General features: G+C 46.1%; 1 protein-coding gene across 1 annotated transcript in view; it reads right to left on the minus strand.

Annotated features, from left to right (window-relative positions):
• The window catches only part of ACAN (aggrecan), an 83,917-nt gene that overhangs the window by 29,981 nt on the left and 30,843 nt on the right, over positions 1–23,093 (minus strand). The window contains exons 2-9 of the mRNA XM_075006585.1: positions 9,547–9,623; positions 8,567–8,950; positions 6,589–6,763; positions 5,301–5,428; positions 4,338–4,631; positions 1,314–1,775; positions 590–764; positions 27–154 (exon numbers count right to left, since the gene is read on the minus strand). Of these exons, the coding sequence (XP_074862686.1) occupies positions 27–154; positions 590–764; positions 1,314–1,775; positions 4,338–4,631; positions 5,301–5,428; positions 6,589–6,763; positions 8,567–8,950; positions 9,547–9,616 (1,816 nt within the window). The 5' untranslated portion in view covers positions 9,617–9,623. The remainder of the gene's footprint in view (positions 1–26; positions 155–589; positions 765–1,313; positions 1,776–4,337; positions 4,632–5,300; positions 5,429–6,588; positions 6,764–8,566; positions 8,951–9,546; positions 9,624–23,093) is intronic.

Here is a 23,093-nt window from a genome sequence, read left to right on the forward strand (position 1 = left end):
TCTTCCCAGGCAGGTGGAGAACATACCCTTTAGTCTATCTATGTAGCAGTACACGTCGTACATCTCAGAAGCCGGGCGCATGCCATACGTCCGCACGCCTGGGGAGCTGTCCTTGTCTCCTACACATTTATTTCGTGGGGTCACAATGGGGTATCTGCCAAAAGAGAAAGAAAGAGGCCTGCCCGGTGAGGGTCCTGCCTCTGCTGTGAGCGAAGCATCTCGCTGGGGGTTCTTGTGGAAGGGAGGTGAGGTATCTGCTGAATGATGATCATACTTAGCATCTAAAGGTGCTCTGGTGACAATACCTGGCTCTTATATTGGGCTTTTCATCGGTATGATTTGGAAACATGGTCATGGGCCCAGAGCATGGGAAAACGTGGGGAGCACGTTCACAGTTCAGGAGCACATTACGCTGCAGACTGATACATGTTTTATCCATGTCAGGTGCTATTGCAGCTGTGTTGTCATTGGGTCCTGCATCCAGGTGGGGACCACGCAACACCTTTTTTTGTAACTCCAGTGAATCAGTTTCATGGCTGAATGCCTCTTTTGTGAGAATCCTGACCTGACCTGACCTGACCTCCCTTACCTGACAGTCTGGTCCCTCAGCCAGCCAGCGTCACACTGATCAAAGCCAGTCTCATAGGCAGCCTGCAGCTGTTCAGGTGTGGCAATGACAGCGTTGTTGTCCAGGCAAGCCTGCTGGGCTTTGCTGAAGGTGAGGGAATACCTGTTGGTGGCTGGTCGGTAATGAAATACGACACCTATTGGGAAAAAGGAGAGAGCTGTGACAGATGGACGTGGACACCCCCATGCATCCTAGATGGATAGTCAGGAAGGGCTTTCAAAACCAGCCTGGTAGGAGTAGTATCTTCTGGAGCCATGTTTATTGAAGTCCCATGTTAACTGATCCCTGCTGTTAATAAAGAGGCTATAAAAGGAAGAGTTATCTTGGGGGTCTCCCATTCCTTCCCCCAATGACTGCACTGCAGTGACTTCCCCATCAGCTGCAGAGGGAAACACAGAACTTTGGAGTCTGGTGTCTGACAGAGGGGGTCATTCTACATCAAGAGGAGGTGCACTCAAGGCTCCCCTGATCATTTCTGTTCCATGCAGAGGAGAGCTGCTGGTAGTGGGCAGATAGCCAGTTCTGCTGGGAGGCTGGGAGCGTCCAAACCAGACACCCTTTCTCCAGTAGAACCAGATCCACTGTTAGATGGAGAGAGGTCAGATTTTGTCAGCTGAAGCAGTGGTACGGTTGGCCCTGGAAGAAATGGATTGTGAGTTTTTTTTTTAAAATCCCTGAGACTTACCAGTGGGAGAAATGGGTTTCTCCGGAACAAGACCGCTGTCAGGAGCAGCTGTCACCTGCACAATTATCTCTTCAATGGAGGCAGATTCTAGCTCTGGCATGGCAGTCACCCCCAAGTCCTCTGTTGCTGAGCTCACCTCCGGTGGCTCACTGGTGAAAAGAGTCTCCAGGGCCAACGTGGTGACCTCTTCTGGAGTCACCCCTACAGCTGTGACTGCCTCTTCAGTCACGTTGTCTGCGTCAGTGAAAGCTGTCTCGGCAGTGACACCAGTGGCAAAGAGATCTGGAGTCACCGTGAAGCCTTCATATAGCTCTGACCCGGTGGACGTGATGTTCATTGGCTCTAGCGTTGCAATGCTGCCTCGGGCTTCCTCCTCCGTGACGTTATATGGGAAAGTTATCTCAACTTCGGACTCAGTGACAGTCTGGACGGTGAAGTTCTCGGAGACTAAAAAGTCCTCATCTACAGCAAGAGACACATTCCTTTACTGGGATCTCCAAGGGACACAGGCCCAGGCTTTGCAAACAAAGCTATGTACGGACACTCAGGAAATGGACTGGGTGTATGGATGCTCTGATGAGAGATGGGGAGGGTGATCAGGCTGTGATGTGACCCTGGCTAGGGGACAGGGTGGGTCTGGTGGGAGATGGGGTGAGGGGATGTGATTAGAACCAGGGCAGATGATGGGATGGCTGTAGAGGGGTTATGAGGGGAGCTGCTATTGCACAAAGCACGTGTGTGGTCGGAGATACAGACCATGTGAGCAGGTGCCACGATGGCTGGGAACATGTGGATGCCCTGGGAGCTATTCCATCTTGCAGATGGACTCATTGAGTCTGTGGGGCCATGGTCTGCTGGGTACTGGGTGCCCTTCGGAGGGACAATCTTGACCTTTTAAAAAGTAAAATATTGATTCTTTCCCCTCCTCCTGTTCTCTACCCATCTAAAACAATCTCCAGTGGGTGTCAATTGAATTAAACTGTGAATCTCTTGTTTTATTTCCCATATGGTCATACGAGTGCAGGAGTCAGAGCTCCCCTCATAGCCCACTCCCACCCCATCATATGCCTGACTGTAATCCTCAACTGCACCGCACCTCCCCATTTAGTCTTGTGTGAGCTCTAGTGCCAGCAGCAGGGAATTTAAACTACAAAGGTCCAAATGGAGAGAGGAAAGGGAGCGCTCCCATAATGTTGCACTGTAGGCCCAGCCTGGGAGTACAGCCCAGAAAGATGCGTGGGCACAAGGAAGCCTGTTGTGTTTCAAGGCAGGGCTGAGCTGGGAAGCAGCGCATAGGGGGAGCTGGGAAAACAGGAGTGAACACTGCAGAACAGATACAGTCACACCACTGTGGTAATGCTGCTTTCTCTGCTGATTTGCTTCAGAGTCCATTTCTTTACCCTGCTAGTGCACAGATGTCAACTCCTCACAGAGTCAAGAACTTACCTGTCATATGAAATGGTTTAATGAGTAGCGCCTAAGAAAGCTTGCAGGGCGCTGACGTGTCAGGCCTGATTGGCTGGTATGGGGATGCCACTGTGTGCCATGTGGCTGGCATAACCTGATCAAAGGGCACGCTTCACTGGCCCTGGGAAGATAACCCCACTCTTTTTGAAGCTGAACCTCCACTAGCATACACCTGGTGAAGACATGCACAGCCGCTGGCAATTGGCATAGCAGGAAAGGGGCGTATCTAGCAGCTAGAAGGTGTATCTGAAATGCACCTGAGCCCTGCCAACTTCAGCTGTCATCTAGCAATTTTATGGGTGATTGCAGCTTGGGCAGCCCTCAAATTTAGCACAGGGTGGCCAGCCTTGCCCAGCAGCTAAACTATGATCAAGGAAATGCAAAAGTGAACTTTATGGAGCCTTTGCACCTGTACCTCTACTATAAGCACTTAGCAAAGCACTGCTGCTCTGGGTCTGACCTATTGTCTCATCTATAATATTAACTTAGTTGATATGTAAGCACTTGATCTCTGCTGTCTGGTTCCTGGAGAGCCCTCCGACTTGGAGGGTGTTTGACAATCTGAAGTGGGTAAACCTCCCATTGACACCACCCAGTTACACTGCAATGCTAATATACACTTGGAATTATTCTCTTGCTCTGCACAGAGAAGAATGGAGAGGAATTAGGAGAGTCCTTGTAAACTGAGACTTGCTTTTTTTGTTGAAGAGGAACAGTAAGAAGCTTTTTTGCGTTGATTCCAACAGAGTCAAAGGCATGCAGAGACTGACAACATGATTACAAGTGATGTATCTCATTATTATATTGGTGACTGTGGCCATAATATCTGAGTTAATTGTGCACTGCCATGGCTAAGGGTTTGTCTATACGAAGCGGAAGATTGACCCGGTCAGGGTTTATCTTCCGGAGTTTGATTTTGTGCTTCTGGTGAAGATGCAGAAAAATCGATCTCTGTGGGGTCGGTAGTTGACCTCCATACTCCATGCTGTCGTGTAGAGTAAGGGTGGCTGATGCGAGAGTATGGAGGCTAGGTCTTCACTAGGGAAATAAGTCGATTCCGATATGTCAATTCTAGCTACGCAAATGCCATAGCTAGAATTGCATATCTGAAATCGACTCATTTCCCTAGCATAGACCTAGCCTAAGAGGGGATCTCACAGCCATCTGCAAGCATTTGAAAGAAATACCAAAAGCGGAGGGGAATTTAGCATGAGCTTGGTGATTATAACTATTGTTTATTATTTATTACTGTATTTATTATTATTCATTGAATTAATTTTGTAATAGAATAGACTGTGGAACGGTCTCCCAAGGGACATTATGGAAGCTCTGTCACTTGACTTACTAAAAATAGGAGTAGACACAACACTATGGACCAGACCATGAGAAATAATCAAGCAATGGACAAGAACAACAGGAGTTTTTAATCACTAATTTCCATGGTTGTGAGATCAGTATGCAGTGACTAGGAAGCACCACACACAGCTCCTAAAATTTGTTGCTTACAAGTAATGATGGAGGCATTATACTGAATTCAACAAAAGCATTGCAACTCACCTGTATAGCAGATTGCACCATAGCGTGAATGGGGGTCAGGGTACCCCGTCTGATTGTCATGGAGGTACACCGTCCGTACCCCTACCAAATTCCCGCCACAGTTGGGACGTGCCTTGGATATGGGATACCTAACGCTGCGGTCTGCCAGCCAACCTGCACTGCACACATCCATTCCACCCTTCCACGCCAGGTACAGCTCTCCTGTGGTGGCCAAACGGGCTCCAAGATTCAGGCACATCACTGCAGCTTCCTGGAAGGTGAATTTCTCCGGGGAGGTGGCATAGAAGACTTCACCTGCAATCACACAACCATTCACTCAAGGACTGATTGTGGTGTTTAATTCCTCTTCCATCTACCTTACCTGTCCTTCTGCTTTCTTTTCTTAGGAGCTCGAGGGATGAAGGAAAGGTTAAAAAACACTGGAGGTGTACGGCCTGGATGACTGATAACTCAGGGCAGAAATACACACATAATCACTGTCTACAGATATTAGGAACGTGCAAACCTCAAGGAGGGAGTGGAATTCTGTAGGGTGGAACAAAGGGTTGTATGTTCTACTTGGAGTCATGCCATGACGTTGAGAGGAGAGATATTTTTGACTCTGATTTTCAGTGGTACTCGGCCCTCACGACATCCATTGACATCAGTTGGTCAGCAACTGTGCAAATCATTTCCTAATGAGAGATACCAGAATATGGATTTGTCTCCTTATGAAATGGGAGCTCCACTGCTTTAATCAATTAAAACCAGAGTGCACAAAGCCCAGAAAAATAGGCTGTAGGAGATAATCCAGCCTTGGCAGCAATGGGACTCACAAGATGGGCTCTCACATGAGTTTTGCATCTCTAATGTCTCTGACTTCTAGTTCCTTTGTCTCTTGTTTTATCCTGATCTGCAGCAAGAATACTTTTGATACTGCCCACTCAGTCTCTTGAGAATTACCTTGGAGAAACCCAAGCTTACCTTGCATCTCCTCTGCATAACAATAAACATCGTAGGTTTCATTTGTCTCCCGAATACCATAGGTCCTCACGCCAGGAAATATGTCCTTGTCACCATAGCAACCCTCTCGGGGATGGTGCATTGGGTACCTGAGAGCGAGAGCATGCACAGGAGATGTCTAGTGAGCAGACAGGAGCTTCAATTGTAAAGCAGACTGCCCCATGGTTCTGTGGTGCAGGAAGTATGAGGATGAACAGATGGAGGCAAATCAGAACTGGGGTCTGACTTTCTGGGAGGAGGGTGGAATTGGAGGCAGGTCAAAACCCCAGAACTTTGCCTGGACAGGAGAAGTGGGAAAAATGGACTTATTCCCTCCCATTCCTGACACTGCAGGTGAGGGGAGAAGATATTCAGGTGTCACTCACGTGGGGTGTTGCTGGTTTTTAGTTTCCTCTAAACCCCTCTAGAGCAGCGGTTCTTAAATTATGTTCTGCGGAACAGTGAGGTTCCCGAAACAACTCAAGGGCGTGCCCTGAACGTCTCGAAAAATAATGCAAAGCTTTACAGTAAATAACCATTTTACAATGATAACAATAATGGAAAATACCGAACCATCATTTTATTTCTACATCTTGTGAGAGCAATAGTAGTCCAGCAGCACAGCAAGGTTGGCTGACATTGTGTTAGCCTCCCCTCTCCTCTAATCTTCTATCTATAAAGCGGCATAGCAACCAGCAACCATGCGCGGTACCTGTGCAGTGCCGGCGTGGCAGTTACGCTGTCAGTCGCCTGCTTGATGTCAGCCAATGTGTGTGTGGTGTGTGATGATTTATTGAATTTATTATTTCCACTGATGGGAATAAACAGAGGAAGTTGCATTTCTTTTTAAGAAAGCCAGAAGTGAGAGAAAATACTTCTGTTTTCATAGGCGTTCCTTGGTGTAGAATCTGTGCAGTTTGCATGGGAAAAGCAGAGGGCGTGGGTACCGGGATTAAACCACCTCTCTCAAATCTTGGGGCCATTCTCTCTTAGCTTCTCCGCTGCAACTGCCAAACAAGGGCAGGTGATTGTGAGAGGGGTTTTGTGATGTGGAAACCTATCTATTGGGAAATGGACTGAGATTCACCATCTCATTCCACACCATATGCGTCTCAGATGGTAACGGCAAGCCACTATTTACCTGGAACGGGAGTTAAACCAACTACTTAGATGGGAAGGACTCTGTATCCCATTTCCAGCCCCTTCCCGCCTGTATGAACCTCTCTTCTTCTCTCCAGGCCACCTAGGATCCCTTCTTCCAGCTGATTACCTGACAGTCTGATCAGCCAGCCAGCCGGCATCACACTGATCAAACCCATCATCAAAGGCAGCCTGCAGCTGTTCAGGGGTAGCGATGACAGCATTGTTCTGGATACATGCCTGCTTTGCCTTCTCAAAGTCCAAAGTGTACCTGCTGGAGATGGCTCTGTAATGGAACACGACGCCTGGAAAACACATTCACCAGCACACGTGCGCACACACACACACACACACACACATGCATCAGTCAGTGAAGAACCAGCCCCTCACTGGTTTCCCCTTCGAAGGGGTCAGCAAGTCAGAGAAGAGGCATTCTATCTCAGGTGGGAAATCTTGCTTTTGCCACAGGTCATTCATACTGCGTGGGTAGTCCACTGTGCCCTGAAGGGACAAGGTTTTCCCCAGGCTATATTCCATCATCCCAAGGCCACCTGGTTGTAATCTAAGGGGAATTAGATGGTCTCCCTTTGGTGAACAGAAAAAGCTACTGGAACAGACCTGCGTCTGTCAGGATCTTTTTCCTGTGATGCTGGTGCATACTAATGGTACCGCTGACTCCAATGTTTTAAAGATGATTGCTTCAGTGTAAACCAACCCCCGAGAATACAACAAATACATCACTGTCAGAAGGCTCCAACACTTTCAAGACATTTAAAATGTCTGGCATGGTACAACACAGTATTGTAAAAACCCTTTATGGAAATTGGCTAATTACGTGTTATCAGTACAATGTTCTACTATTTTATTATAGACTTGATTGTGTATACTCGAAGACCCCAACCAGGACAGAGGCTTCAGTGCATGGGGCACTGTCCAAACACACAGAAAGACATGGTCATTCCCTTAACATGTGTCTACACTTGCATTCCTCTTTCAAAAGAGGCATGCAATTAGGCAAATCGAAAATGCAAATGAGGTGTAAATTTGCATATTCAACACTCCATTTGCATATTCTAATTTCAAAAGCGCTTCTGTCGAAAGAAGAAAGCCAGTGTAGACGCTGCTCTTTTGAAATTAAACCCCATCTTGGAAAGAATCCTTCTTCCTTTTTCCCAAAGGATTCTTTCGAAGATGGGTTTAAATTTCAAAAGAGCAGCATCTACACTGGCTTTCTTCTTTCGAAAGAAGCGCTTTTGAAATTAGAATATGCAAATGAGGTGTTGAATATGCAAATTTATATAACATTTGCATTTTCGATTTGGCTAATTTGCATACCTCGTTTGAAAGAGGAATGCAAGTGTAGACACGCTCTTAAGGATACAGACATATACTATAGCAAATGTGCTTAGAGGAACTACATGCACTGCAAACATTAAGCCACATCATTCCATAGAATGACCAATAAAAGGAGTCGGTGTCTGTATGCACAAACTCACACAAGGGTTAAACCTCTGGCACCCTTTCTTTCTTGGCCCCTCTTCTCACTTACAATTTCATTCATGAGACTAACAAAGTTAACCGGGAGAAAGTTAAATGTAGGTTATATTGACTACATATTAGCTAACTAAACCACTTCCATTTTTCTTGGAAGAACATAAGAATGGCTTTACTGAAACAGATGAATGGGACCATCCATATAATAGCCTACCTCCTAACATACTACGTGAGACCACCAAATACCCTTATGGGCCCAATCCCCTGTTTCCTGTGCCACTATGTCAGATTACCAGTCCCTCTCAGCCAGTGTTCCATCTCTTGCCTGTGTCAGAACAGCCTGGGGCCACCTTCAACCACACAGGCTGACAGGGTTGATCTGTTGAATGTGGCATTCTGAGCCTGAATGCATTAGAATAAATCAGTGGTTCCTCTTGTTTGGCTCCTGCTTGCATATAAGCTCAGCCCAATGATCCATCTATGACAGTGAGTGATGACAGATGCTTGTGGAATCCCTATTCATAATGCAGCTGATCAGATTTCTCTCTCCCCACCCCCACATCCAATCAAGTCAACCTTATTCTCAAGAGGTAGCATTGAAGTCATGGCCTCACCTTTCACTACAACGTCTATTGTATCCTGGCTGTCTTCAATCCCATGCATCACCTCACAGCGATAGATCCCAGTGTCATTGGACCTCAGCGCTTTGATTTCCAAGGTGGCATCGGTGGGGATGGCAGGATAGTTGGGCAGAGAGATCACCTCCTTGTACTCAGTGTTGATTCGAACGTGCCCCTCTGTGGCCACTAGTAAGACGACTTCCTTCCCATTGGAGAGTCTGCTCCATTTGATTCTTGGGGTCAGGGGAGGAGTATAGGGGGCTGTGGTGACGTGATCCAATGAGTCAATGAAGTAGCAGGGGATGGTCAGAGAGCTTCCCAGAACAACACGCAGGGGAGACTGTTCAGGTATGCTCACGCTCAGTGTGTTACCATGATCTGCCAGTCCCAGTATGGAGTGAGACAAAGGGAAGGTTAATCAAGAACACTCATCAGTCATAACTCCCAACATTTTCACAGTAGACTGTATCTAGCCTGCCAATCGACCCCCACCCCACAATATTAGCACAATTTTTGTATATTCTAGTCGATATAATCTGAATTAATTGAAATTCCTCAAGGAGCCCCTGAGCCCTAGTAAGAGCCCTTGTGGAATATCACACTATTATACTGAAGGTAGTTTAGGACTCGGCGCTAGGTTACAAGGTGGGACTATCCTCCACCCTACCAAGCACAGCAACGAAGGAGATGTTGCAGTGGTCCGGGCAACAGTGGGAGGAATCAGTGAGCTCATAGGTAGATCTGGTGTCTGCTGTGTGAGGGGCAGTGCTTTTTTGGTGCCGGTGCTTGCTGGTAATGAGTACCGACACGTCAGGAGCATCAGCCATGGGGTTGGTTGGGAGGTGGAGCAGGGAGCTGGCTGAGTATTGGCTCCCCTTTTTTTGTTTTACATACAAGGCACCAGTGAGGGGTTTGTTCACCTGTAACATGCATGATCTTCTGCACTGAAGAGTGATCCTGCCGGCCATACCTACCTGAGACTTCCACAGAGATGGCTGCAGTGATGACTCGCAAACACACAAACACTAATAGTAAAGTGGTCATAGTTTACCTGCAAGAAACAAGAGTTGGAGGCAGAGGTTAATTACTGCAGGATGATCATAGGAGAATGAGATCTTTATGGGCCTCTTAAGAACAAACAAGCCCATTAACCTACTGTAACTAAACATATCCCACAGGGTGTTTTTACATACAGCCAACAGCAAGAGAGTGTTTTCAGGGCAACGCTGTGTCTAAAACAGGAAGGGCCAAAACTGCATTCATTATGTGCAGTAGCATTGCTACTCGAGTCTCACACTTTCTCTTGTGATCTTCCCATCTGGTCACAAAGACTGTTTTGTCACAGAGCTTCTCCTTTGGGTTACATCTATTCCAGCAATGACTGCTGGGTCAGGAGCTCTCCCTATTGAACCCCACACTTTGGCTGCTGCCTGGAACACCCAGAATAAAAGCTTCTGCACATTAACAATGTTCTCTCTGCACCAAGCCAACATGGATTCCTGGGTCAGCTGCTCAGATTTACTTTTTACTACTCAGGGGCCTTGTCTACACTGCCTCCCGAGTTCGAAGGGAGGATGGTAAGTAGGGTGTTGGGAGTTTATTAATGAAGTGCTGCACTGCATATGCAGCACTTCATTAAGCGAATTCCCCCCCACGCCGTGGCAACTCCGAAGTGTTAAACTTTGAAGTGCCGGCTTGCTTGTAGCTGTGGCTAACCTGCTGGTACTTCGAAGTGGCCGGGGTACTTCCAAGTCCCATTACTCCTCACAATTTTTGTATGCCTACAGCCCAACGTAATAAACAATACAAGAGGAAAGACTGAGATGTCGAATACATAGTTCAGTACAACCCTGCAGCAGGCACAGTTGTTCCAATTCTAGACACCCATCCGGCGCTACTGATTGTCTTCAGTGTTGTCCGGCAACCCTTCCTCTCCAGCCCACATCAGTCCAGACATGCAGCCACCCAAGTATTCCAGATCTGGGCCCACACACATCTCTGCGAATGTACCTTGGCTGCAACCCCTGCTTGGTCAACGTTCAGCTTCTCTTGAGCAGAGCTTTCCAAAGGGTGTAACATGTTTTTCATGGTGATAACTGTTCACTAAGTACTAGGTTGAGACTGCAAAATAGAGGTCTGCACATCCACAGATAGTTGCTTTATGTCCAGGGGGATGTATTAGCAGATGTCAATGCAGGTATCTGTGGCTCTGTTTTGTGGATACAAATTTTATATTCCTGCAGGACTCTGCTTACAAAATTTTGAGGAGTAAAGGGACTTTGAAGTTGCCCAGGCACTTCGAAGCATTGGCAGGTTAGCTCCAGCTACACGCGAGTCAGCACTTCAAAGTTTAACACTTTGGAGTTGCCATGGGGTGGGGGTGGGGAATTTGCTTAACGAAGTGCTGCATATGCAGCACAGCACTTCATTAATAAACTCCCAACACTCTACTTACCATCCTCCCTTTGAAGCAGGGAGGTAGTGTAAGCAAGCCCAGGCTCTTCTAGCAGACGCCTAGTCTCTTCCAGGTGAAAAGAACAAAGGTCACCACATAGCTGATTAGCCTGCTTTTTATTCGAAAGGGGTTCAAATGCAAATGATCCCACAGTTCTTTAGCACCTACACTGAGTATAGGGACTACATGGCACCTACTTCCTGGAGGGATCCCTTTCATCCGGGGAACTCACCAGTGCACAAGGGTTCCAGATAGGAACTGGAGGGCTATCCTGCCTCCGGGTGGAACAGCAGCAGGAATGAAGCGGGGAAGAATGGACTCACCCAAATGGGAGTTCGGCCAGGACAGCAAGGGTAATGCCCCATGTCTTGTATATAATGCCATGGGATTTTAAATAACCACAAGTGGGCTGGAACTCAGTTTTGTGTTTCATTCAAAGGAGGGTACAGCAGCCACTCTGCATTGCAGGACTCATTCCACACTGAGTCAGAAGGAAGAATCCTACCTACTGAATCAGTTGGGTTTTCCTTGGCAGTCACCTATCCAAATACTGGCTGTTTGTCTTCTGAGAGCTAGACAGAACCCAGCCGGCGCTGGTGTGGCGGCAGTCACAAAACATTATAAGGGACGCCATGTCTTTCTATTGGCTTTGTAGTCAAGTTCATTAACTAGCATACTCCAAGTTTACATGGTATGAAGTTGGACCATTAGGCTTTCACTGCTCAAGAATTGGGTTCAAATCTTACTGAATCCAAAAGAGAAAACATGTTTGTAAGTAGTGTCCTGCAGGAATACAAAATCTGTATCCACAAAAGAGGAGCCACAGATACCTGCACTGACATCTGCCAGTATATCCCCCTGGACATAAAGCAGCTATCTGTGGATTTGCAGACCTCTGTTTTTAAGTCTCAGCCTAGTACTTAGTGAACTGTTATCAATATGAAAAACATGTTACACCCTTTGGAAAGCTCTACTCAAGAGAAGCTGAACGTTGACCAAGCAGGAGTTGCAGCCAAGGTGCATTCGCAGAGATGTGTGTGGGCCCAGATCTGGAATACTTGGGTGGCTGCATGTCTGGACTGATGTGGGCTGGAGAGGAAGGGTTGCTGGACAACACTGAAGACAATCAGTAGCGCCGGATGGGTGTCTAGAATTGGAACAACTGTGCCTGCTGCAGGGTTGTACTGAACTATGTATTCGACATCTCAGTCTTTCCTCTTGTATTGTTTATTATGTTGGGCTCTGGGCAATACGAAAAGTCATCGTTACAAATAATTAATGCATATTTTTAAGCTTCCTTTGTAGCATCCATGACCAAAAGTACTCTGTCAAATAAACAACTAAAACCAGAACAAGACTGCCAATGCTCTGTGTGCACAGTACCCCAGGGCACTTTGCCAAGCAACTATCCAGCGTAGAAAATTCAGCAGCGAGTGACAAGGGGTAATATTTCAATTTGTAACATGGGAGAACACTACAGTTTCTCTCTGGCTGCTAAAGGTACACACACACGTCCCTGTTAAATTTTAAGCTCAGTGCTGGCTATTATTTGTTTGTTTTTACACCGAGATGTTCCCCATTAGACACAAAGCCGTGAAAGCAGACAGAGTGATTGTAGTCCTAGTCTCTAGGTAAGGACCTCAGCCCTGGGAAAAAATTCAAGATGAATGTCAGAAATGTATTCCATATTTATTAGAAAGAACAAATCCCAGGAGAGAGCATGACTCAGGAGATAGTTTATTTTTTAGGGGGTCTTTCATCAATAAATCTCTAGTTTTAAAAAGGTCCAGATCATTGGTGACATAGGATATATCCACACCACTGGTTCCTAAACTTACCAGTAACCCAGCACACTTCAATGAGACGAACAGTTCCACGGCACACCTGCTTTTTTCAGGTGAATTGATTGCTCATGAATGTTGCCCTTCCCCACTAGCCCATCGGAGCTGGGATGCAATATTTAAACTGTGTCCCAGCTCCAAAAGGCTCCTACCCTCCCTCCCTCCTTCCCACAGCAGGGAGGAAGGGCAAGTTCTCTGCCAGCCCATTTGGGCCAGGAAGCAGCATTTCAGCTGTCTCCTGGTGTGACTGGGCTCCTGCAGGATCAGCAATTCCCCTCTTAGCAGCTCTGCAAAGAGCCACCGAGGGGGGGAAATTGACCAACCCCACACCAGCTGGGACTCAGGCAGCCTTACTGCTTGAGCCCCAGCTGGCATGAGATCATCTATTCTCCCTCCCGCCTGGACCAGTGATTCTGCAAAGAGCTGCAACAAGGGGAAACTGACAAAATTTCACTGCACACTTTTAGAATTGTCTTGGCACACCAGTGTGACACAGCACCCGGGCTGAAAACCACTGGTCTACGCCGAGAGCTGGAAGTACATATTGTAGCTCCAGGAGACGTACGTTCACTAGCTCAGACTGAGTTAATGCACTTGATACAGAGAGTAGCTGTGGCAGTGTGAAGGGGGTGGTAGATAGGAAGAGCCACCTGACTATACGCAGGAGCCTAGCCCCTCCTGCCAGATGTGGTGGCACAGCTGTGCTTCTATTTCTAGCGTGTTATCTTGATCAGAGCTACTGTGGATTACGTAGCCTCAGGCTGGAAATTACACCTTCCCACTCAAAGTTGTTTCTGCAGAAGAAGCCTGGAATTGAAACATTTTAGAGCACTGAAACAGAGAAATCAAATATAATGGGCCCTGGTTGTCTGAAAACACCTCCAGGGCTTTTACCTATTCTAAGCCGGTAATGTCACTGAGCACTAAAATGTCACAGCAAAAAAGCTGTTTCTGTTTCAATGTTCATTGCCAATTAGGCAAATGGAGCAGGCGAGCAGGTCCATGTTAGTGCTGATTAGAATTTGCAGAGTATGGCTATTTTGAATGGGTGAAATTCACACCTATTGAAAGGCAGCACAAGCCCCAAGTTAACCTCTGATGATCTACTGTGTGTTAAATGAATTGGGAGCGGGGAGTTGGGGGCTCAGTCCAGTGTCTAATGTGTGGGCATCATGCAATTATAATAAGCAGCCTTAAGGATTAATTGGCTCTCCTGATGACAGACTCAACAGAGAGGCCAGGGATTGAATGGCCCATGAAGATGGAATCCCCCTATCATCCTTAGGTTCTGTGATCAGGGAGGCCTCCAAGGCAGAAGGAGCAGCCTGTGAGAAACTTGTCCTGTCATAGCTTTCATTCTACCTGTTGTAGCTTTAAACAAAAGAAGCCACTTTTCCAGAGACAGGAAATCTGGTGCTTTTCAGCAGTGCCAGCATTATGCTAAAAACAATTTAAAATAAATAGCCGTGGCTTAGTGCATCACATGCCATTAAGCAAAGAGACAGGCATCCTTTCGTCTGATTTGTCTGTAGAGAAAGCCTGGAACTGAAACATCTTAGAGCACCGAAACAGAGACATTAAATATAATGGGTCCTGGCTGTCTGCGAACACCTCCAGGGCTTTTACCTGTTATGGACTGGCATTATCACTGAGCACTAAAAAGTTGTAGCAGTAGCACAAAAGTTGTTTCTGTGTCAATATTCATTGCCATTGAGGCAAATGGAGCCAGAGAGCAGATCCCTGCAAGCACTGATTAGAATGGGTGAAATTCACTCCTGGGCTGCGTTTAGACTAGCGAGTTCTTTCAAGAAAAACAGGCCTTTTCCAAAAAGAGCCTGCGGAGCGTCTACGTACAAAGTGAGCTCTTTCAGTCCGAAACTGGAAGGATGCATCACTTTTTCTGGTGGCCCTCTTCCTCCCCCAGGCGACGAAGGGCACCTTTTACCCAAAGATTCTTTAAAAAAAAAAAAAAAGGCACGTATAGATGCTCTGTGGGCCTTTTTTGGAAAGAAGAGTCCGCATGGCGCCAGATTTTTCGGTCCCTGGCCCATTCTTATAACAGAGCAGGGGCTGTGTGGCTGCTCTCTGTTGAAATAGCAGCTCGATCTTTCCATCTGCTTTTTGGTGCGTGAATGTGCTCTCTGGAAAAAGGTTTTTGGAAGAGGGCTTCCAGAGGCACTTTTTCTTTTGCTGCAGTGTACATGTAGCCCTGGAGTCCCACGTGGCTTTGTTCTGGTCTTTTACCCAGGGGACTATTTCATTATACAGAAGAGCAGGAACATTTCCAACTAAAGTTTGGTCTATTTGTGAAAAAGAAACGTCCTGACTCCATCCTCTTTCCCCTGCCATGTCCCACAGACAGTGAATCCTTTCTCTCAATGACAGTTTAAACAAATTCAGTGCATTCTGCCATCCTCATAGACCTGACTCCCTGCCAGTGAGAAATTCAATCAGGTGCCTATTCCTCCTGGTCATATTTGCAACATGTTCTCCATTTCTCACTATTTTAACTACCAGAGGGAAACCTTATCCTGCAGCTCATACAAAGTCCTGCTTTGTGCTGTTTAGAAGGTACTGGATAATTTACTATCATTAAGAGCACTGACTTTATATTCTACTATTTTCTGGTTCTGTTTTATTGCGGCCAGGAGGACTGAGCACCTGCTACTCATCACTAGGTGAACATCTTTGCTTTAAAGGGTGCTCCTGTAACCAAATAAACTATTGGCCCTTGCCTAAAAATCTCAGTGCGTGAAGCTACAGGCCATCCACTGCTGAGCAAACCAGGGCTACGTCTACACGTGAAGCCAACATCGAAATAGCTTATTTCGATGTAGCAACATCGAAATAGGCTATTTCGATAAATAACGTCTACACGTCCTCCAGGGCTGGCAACGTCGATGTTCAACTTTGACGTTGCGCGGCACCACATCGAAATAGGCGCTGTGAGGGAACGTCTACACGCCAAAGTAGCACACATCGAAATAAGGGTGCCAGGCACAGCTGCAGACAGGGTCACAGGGCGGACTCAACAGCAAGCCGCTCCCTTAAAGGGCCCCTCCCAGACACAGTTGCACTAAACAACACAAGATCCACAGAGCCGACAACTGGTTGCAGACCCTGTGCCTGCAGCATGGATCCCCAGCTGCCGCAGCAGCAGCCAGAAGCCCTGGGCTAAGGGCTGCTGCCCACGGTGACCATAGAGCCCCGCAGGGGCTGGAGAGAGAGCGTCTCTCAACCCCTCAGCTGATGGTCGCCATGGCGGACCCCGCTATTTTGAAGTTGCGGGACGCGCAACGACTACACGGTCCCTACTTCGATGTTGAACGTCGAAGTAGGGCGCTATTCCCATCCCCTCACGGGGTTAGCGGCTTCGACGTCTCGCTGCCTAACATCGAAGTTAACTTCGAAATAGCGCCCGACGCGTGTAGCCGTGACGGGCGCTATTTCGAAGTTAGTGCCGCTACTTCGAAGTAGCGTGCACGTGTAGACACGGCTCAGGAGTGGTGTGCAGTTGCTCTGGCTGGGATATGTCACAGGCTTTCCAGGAAAAGAAGGAACTTGGTGGCCATTAATTGTGTGACTGTTCAAAGCATGGAGTCTGGAGGGGGTAAGGAAACAAGGGAAGAGCAGCACACCCGAACCATGATAAGGTTCCACGAGGTGGCCCCCAACAACAGTTCAGTGGTAGCAGAAAGAGCTGCTGTGATCTCTGGCCCAGTGGTGATTGATTGGTTGGTTGGGGAGTGAGTCCAGAGATGAGTTAGGTGGAGGGTTAGGAAATGGATTACCATGGGCTCTTGAACTGGGATACAGGGGTGCAGTTCTCCCAGGCATCAGTTGTATTATCAAGGCTTTCCACAAGGAAAAGACCTAAAGATTGAGAGCTATAAATGAAAACTGGAAATCCCTTTGCAGGGCCCAAAGACTGTTACAAGCTCCCTCCCCACTCATGCCTCCAGGCCCAGTCTGTCAGGGGTCTGAACCTCTGCATAGGTAAAAGATATTTGAGAATTAAGGCTAACCTGGGGTTACAATTAAGGTTATGATTAGGGTCAGTTACTCTTACAGACATAGACAGGATTAGTTTGGTAGTTAGGATTATTGTTGAGGTTAGTGTTACAAAGAAGAATTTTAGGGATGTAATTAAGCTGCCTACCATAAAATGCTTAATAAGTGACACGGAAATTCTATAAAGGTACAGATGAAACACCTGAATTTGCATGCTCCCAAGTATCTGTACTGCTAGAAACTGAGTCCACTAACTCACATGAGCCACTAGATGTCCCTTTTCAAAAACGCAAATTACCCGTTGCTGTCATTATCCTCCCTTAGAAAACCTCCCTCCTTACGCAGAGCGATTCTGAGCATGGGTACTTTTTGGCAGGAGAGAGAGTGTCTGAACAGGTTATTCTGAGACAATAGGATCAGCCAAGCTCCAGTGCAGGGTGAGAAATTGTTTCTGATAGCAACCAGTACCACAAATGGAGAGTCATGATTGCATCAAGAATCTCAGATGCGTTTGTGTTATAGGAACATAACCGTTCCCAGTCCCCGAGGTGACTTCCTTGAGAGGATTTGACCTTAACGAGATTGCAGATCTATTGAAACTGGTGAGATGGTGTGTGCAGGACAATTTCTTCAGGCTTTTGGGGAGGCAGTAGGAGATGTTATACAGGGTCACTGCTACACACCTGGAGACTCAGAGCAAGTGCTGGCCCACCAGTCTGGATAAACAACATTCAGACTTAACAGTCACCCAAAATTCCAGCCATAGTCTCTCTCCTCCAAGCATTAACAGAGATTGGAAGTAGGCTGGGTTAGCATTTTGGATTGCATTTATTTATGTACTTGATTTAAAGGCCATTTCTAGGCATACGTGAAATACACGTGTGCTTAAGGCACTTGAAAATTTGGTGCCCCAGAATTTTGGGTGCCTTGATGTAGCTGCATGTGCTTGTGTGCCTAAGGATGGAATGGATGTGAAATTTCAGATGTGGAGGGGTGCAGCACAATTGGCTGCCGGGTCTCAGGCTCATCCAGCTCATTAAAAATGTTGACAGATGTTACTGTGTTTAACATACGTGTATTTACATTTCTATACCAATTAATAAAGTTTTACAATTCTACCTGCTTATCTTTTTACACATGCCAGAAGCTTTTTGGTTTTTCATACGCTCATCACTGAAATGTCTATTGTTATGGATGACATTAGACAGGTTGTGGGGGGTGCTGCTATTTGCGGGGACAAAAAGTGGGGCCTGACATTAAAAGTTTGCCCATCGCAGCTGCCGTGAATGCACTTCAGTTTCTCTGGGGAATATCAATCATCTCCATCCAATCTTATTTCAACTGATCAGCTGTTTTCAAGACCTGATGACATCAAAACTTTGAACGAAGGCTAAAGGAGAATTAAGAAAATTCATTTCCTCTTGACAGAGGAAGATGCTAGGTCTTTGATTTCTGATGTACATATCTATGAGATGTCCCGGATTCCTTCAGCCCTCTAGCCTGCAGTGGCTTTTTGTTTCAGTGAGAATAAGGAATGATCCCCCATCATCTCCATGAACAAATCCCCCATTGTCTCCACATGCTACAAGCTCTTTTCCAGGACTGAGCTTGTCTGTTCTAATTCCATCCTGCTCCAGGAAATGGGAGGGGTGGAAGGAAAAAAAAAAAAGGAGGAAAGGGAGAAACAATTTTATTTCTTTTAAATAAGGCAAGTTTTGGAAGAGAAATATAGGAACGAATATGCTTCTGTGACTTTTTGTGTTTTCTCAGCTGTAAATTAAATAGGAAAATGATTCAATTCTGTCTGGCTTCCAAACCATTCTGAGACTAAACCCTTTATACAATGGGCTGTTTGGATGTTGCTCCTGCCAGAGACGTTTTTGACGTGATTCCTGGGACAAGAAAGTCCCTTTCTGAACCAAGACTGAAACGTGGCAGCCGTTACTATGATATTGTGTCACTGCAATGTGCTGCCGACAGCTAGACAGCCGCTGAACCCTCATCAGCTTCCTGCTTCAGACAGCATGGGGGAAGCACAGAAAGATTTCATTCGTGCCAGGGTAGCAAGAAAAGAAGTTGCTGCTTAGGGCTCAAGGCAGAGAAGTTTCCTCACATGCTTCAACCAGCTTATCTCACATCTGTCCAGCCCTTGTTACTATGTTCAAGGGCTCTCCTATGCACAGCTTGCTGATTGGTCTGGCAGGACTTGGATCCTCCTTCTTAACTGGAGCGGCAGGAATGTTGTGTGCCTCTGTACTAAGAACGCATAGTTCAACCTTCTCTTCGGTCGGCTTATGCAGTAAATGGAAGCAAAATACCGACACGTGCTCTAATCCACACATTGGATTATTTCAGGTTAAGTCCCAGGGTGCACACTCTTATTTCAGTATAACAGCCCTATTTCCATACAGCCTAACTATCTCTACCAGTTTAACTTAATCAACATAAAGGCAGTCGTATACTGAAAATAAGAATATCTACACACAGGCTTCAACCAATATAAAACTGAGGATGTCAAGGACAATGGTTACAATTATTTCCCTCTTCATTTGCCAGGAGGACTAGCTCCCACTTTCTGAGCAGTGAGAGGCCAAGACGAGATTCCAGTTACAACCAACAACCTGCTGAGCTTCAGGTAGTGGGGAGTCAATCCCCAGCAATTTGCCCGGAGCTGATTTCCCTTTGAACACATAATACCATGTCAGCTACTGTTGGCACCGTACCCACTACACAATGGGCCTACTTCTTACGTTTACATTTGTCTCACATGGTTGAAAGTAACTTCACGCTCCTTACAGGTACTGTCTTATTGCAATCCGGGTCCCTGCCAGCTCTTTAAATAGCTTCCTTGCTGGCTTATGCCACAGCTCAGCCAGCTCCTGCTGGAGCTGTCACCAGGGTGCACTCACTTGCTTTCACCTCTGGCCTCACACCAATGTAACTCCAGTGGCTTCCAGTGTCACAGCAGTGTGAACAAAAGCAGAATCAGGCTAGGCATATTGTCCTTCTGTCCCTGAAAGCACAGACCTCTCTTCCCAGTGAACCATTGCAATTAATTTTCCAACAAATCTCTAGTGAAACGCGTAGCAGAGAGCAGGGTGCCCTGCCACCAGCAATAGACAGCACCAACTTTTTCACCATTCAAGAACAAGGTGTAATATGTTGGAGAATGAACAGGGAACAAATAACACTCTTCACGCTCGATACAACGCCGGGACTGAATTGCTTGTGAGGTGCCATGGTTCCCCATGCAAGCCAAATATAGAGGCCAAAGCATTATCTCAAAACTTTCCCTGATGACGCAGGACAGAATGATGACCCAGGTCATTTCTACATTTGCTGTAGCTGTACATTGTGTTGACTATCAGATGAATGAATGCTTAGGAAGTCCTAGTTCCCTGGCTTCCCTGCTGGGTCTGACAACACATCCAGAGCATTAAGGGTATGTCTATACAGCAAAGTTGTTTTGGAATAATGACGGCTACTCTGAAATAATTTTGCAAGTGTCAGAATAGTGGATGGCTTATTTTGCATTCTGTAAACCTTATTTTATGAGGAACAGTGCTTATTCTGAACTAGGTATTTCGGAACAGGGGCTGTATAGATAGGGATTAGGAGTTATTTCAAAATAAACTATTCTGGAACAACTTATTCTGAAATCATTCTGCTGTGTAGACATAGTGTTATGCTGTGTTAGAGTATGTCGAGGGGCTCTAATCAGAAATAGGCTTTATTGGGCATAGACACACTATTTTGAAATAAATTTTGTTTGTTCTGGGGCTTCCCTGTAGTCTGGATGCATTATTCAGGAATAGCTTATTTCAGAGTAATAGCTATTCTGGAATAACTCTATAGTGTAGACATACCCTTAGTGGGGTAAAGAGAGGAAAATTCTAATTCCTTGTCCTGCCTGTGTACCTATGATGGGACTGTCTTATCTGGATGAAGATATCATTCTCCCTGTAAACTAAAGAGAAAATGCATTCTTCATATATCTAATTCTTATTGGCAAATGGTTGGGCTAGGGCAAATGTCTCCAGATATCTAAATCATGGCCCTGTCTACATGTTAGTTTATCCATCAAATCCTAGGACACCCATGGGTGCCAAATACAAGCAACCATAAAAGTCCTTGGCTCCTCTCTAGCCTGCACCTTCTGAGGATTACAAAACTCTCCACAAAAAGTTAGTTCAATGAGCCTCACCACACTGCCTTGAAGTATGGAATGGCAAGGCTCACCGGCCCCATTCTGGTCATGGGGAGACGCCGAGCAGAGAACTGACTCATACAGCAAACCAGTGATAGAATAGCACTGAGGCATGAAGATTCTCAGTCCACTCCTTTGACTATGATAAACATCGCCTCTCTCTAGAGCCAGAATGGCTAGCAGTCACTTATACCACAAGAGTCTCCTTTCTCTGAAATAAAGCTGACATACTCTGGCTCTCATACCCAGCACTGCAGACTGGAAGTGGTTGGGGATTTTCTGTTGAGAAGTTTTTTTCAGAAGAAAATGAAATTTGTTGAGGTTGCCTAAAATTTTTTATTTTCTGCTGGAAAAATCAACACACCTTTTTATTTTGTTTTGTTTTGGGTTAGTCTGTTAATTTCACCTGAGCTCCTGGAATTCCTCCTGCCTCCATTTTCCTCTATGGGCCTGATGTCCTGGTGGAACCTATCTCCCAGGATGCATGGCAGTCTCTTCTCTTGTCAAACTGCCATGGCGCATCGGGGAGATACAGCCCAGAACGCGGTCACAAGAGTTCCCAACTACAACTTTGATGAGGCACTGTGATAAATGCAGAAGGACACAGATTAATGCTGAACTGACCCAAAATGAAGCATTTTGATGTTTGATGTTTTTTCTGTATTTGCAATTCCATGCAAAGTTTTAATGTTTCAGCTTTCTGTCTTAATTCAGAGCTGTGAAGGTATCAGGGGACACCATTGCTTTAGGATCAGAGGCCCGGAGCTGCCTGAGTGGTGGATTAGTTAAGTCTCCAGGCCCCTGTGGAAAAGAGCTGCCATTTAATTGGGTGATCATCATAAAAGAAGGCAGCCAGAAATGGAGGGGTGGTGGCGACTGCAGTACAGGCCAGAAAGCTGAGGGGCTAGTGGGTGTGCAACCGGAGGGCTGTGGTTGAAGCAACGGCAGAGAAGAACTGCTCTGAGATCCAAATGCGCAGATGGGTGACCATGTACGTCATTGCCTCTGAGGTGAGACAGGAAATTTGGGCTGATGAACATAGGAGCATGAGGAACAGACTTGCAGAAGAGACAATGTGGCCTGCATAGCCTTTGATGGAAGAGTCCATGAAGCTTTGATTTTGTTTTTTTAAGAAGACTGGAAATAAAAAACAGAACAACTAACTCTGCTGGAAACTGCTTCCCTGGATTCTGAGAGGGCTCCAGACAGACCTTCCCAGAGAAGAAGCTGGCTCAGCAAGAGCAAACTGAGACCCAAACAGGAGGAGGGAGCTGATAGGCCCTGATCAAGGACAAAAGCAAATTTAAAAATACAGGAAATTCTCACCAGGGGAAAACTCTGATTTTCAACTGCTTTAGGTGACCTGTACAATGGAATAAGCAGTTGAAAACCACACAATACAGCCTTTGCATTCCTTTGGAAATTTAGCTAAGCCCCATGAAGTAGAAAGACCTTGGCAGCTGAATGGAAATTTTATTCACAGGAGAGACAGTCCAGAATGGGGATATAAACTGTCCAAACTCTGATGAGGCACCACAATATGGATACGATAAACTGTGTGTTCAGAAATTTGATTACTCACTTAAAAGCATGGATGCTTTTTTGAAATTTTCTGGTCTGTAACCAAGCTAGAAAAGCCACCACAATAAGTTCTTGCCTTGAGAATTCCAATACTTACTAGAAGGAGCAGGAGAACAATCTTTGCACTGGTATTTTTACAAGGTATTTTGACCCTCTACTCTAGATACAGCCCTAATGTTTCAATAAAAAAACTTCATATAGAGAAATCAATTTATTCCCACCAAAAAGGGGTCAATCTCCCAGCAACAACATCCTATTCCACACAATCTGGCAGTGGTAGAGTCTGCTCCAGGGAAACAAAGTCCCGGCAGATGCTTAGATAGATAAAATAAATGATCAGTGGGAAAGAGTGCTTTAAACGCTAATTAACCAACTCATGCATGTGCTGAATTCTAGCTCTAAGTGGGATGCATTAATTGCATTGTG

Source organism: Carettochelys insculpta, chromosome 12 (assembly GCF_033958435.1).
Source record: "Carettochelys insculpta isolate YL-2023 chromosome 12, ASM3395843v1, whole genome shotgun sequence".
In the NCBI taxonomy this organism is placed as follows: Eukaryota; Metazoa; Chordata; order Testudines; family Carettochelyidae; genus Carettochelys; species Carettochelys insculpta.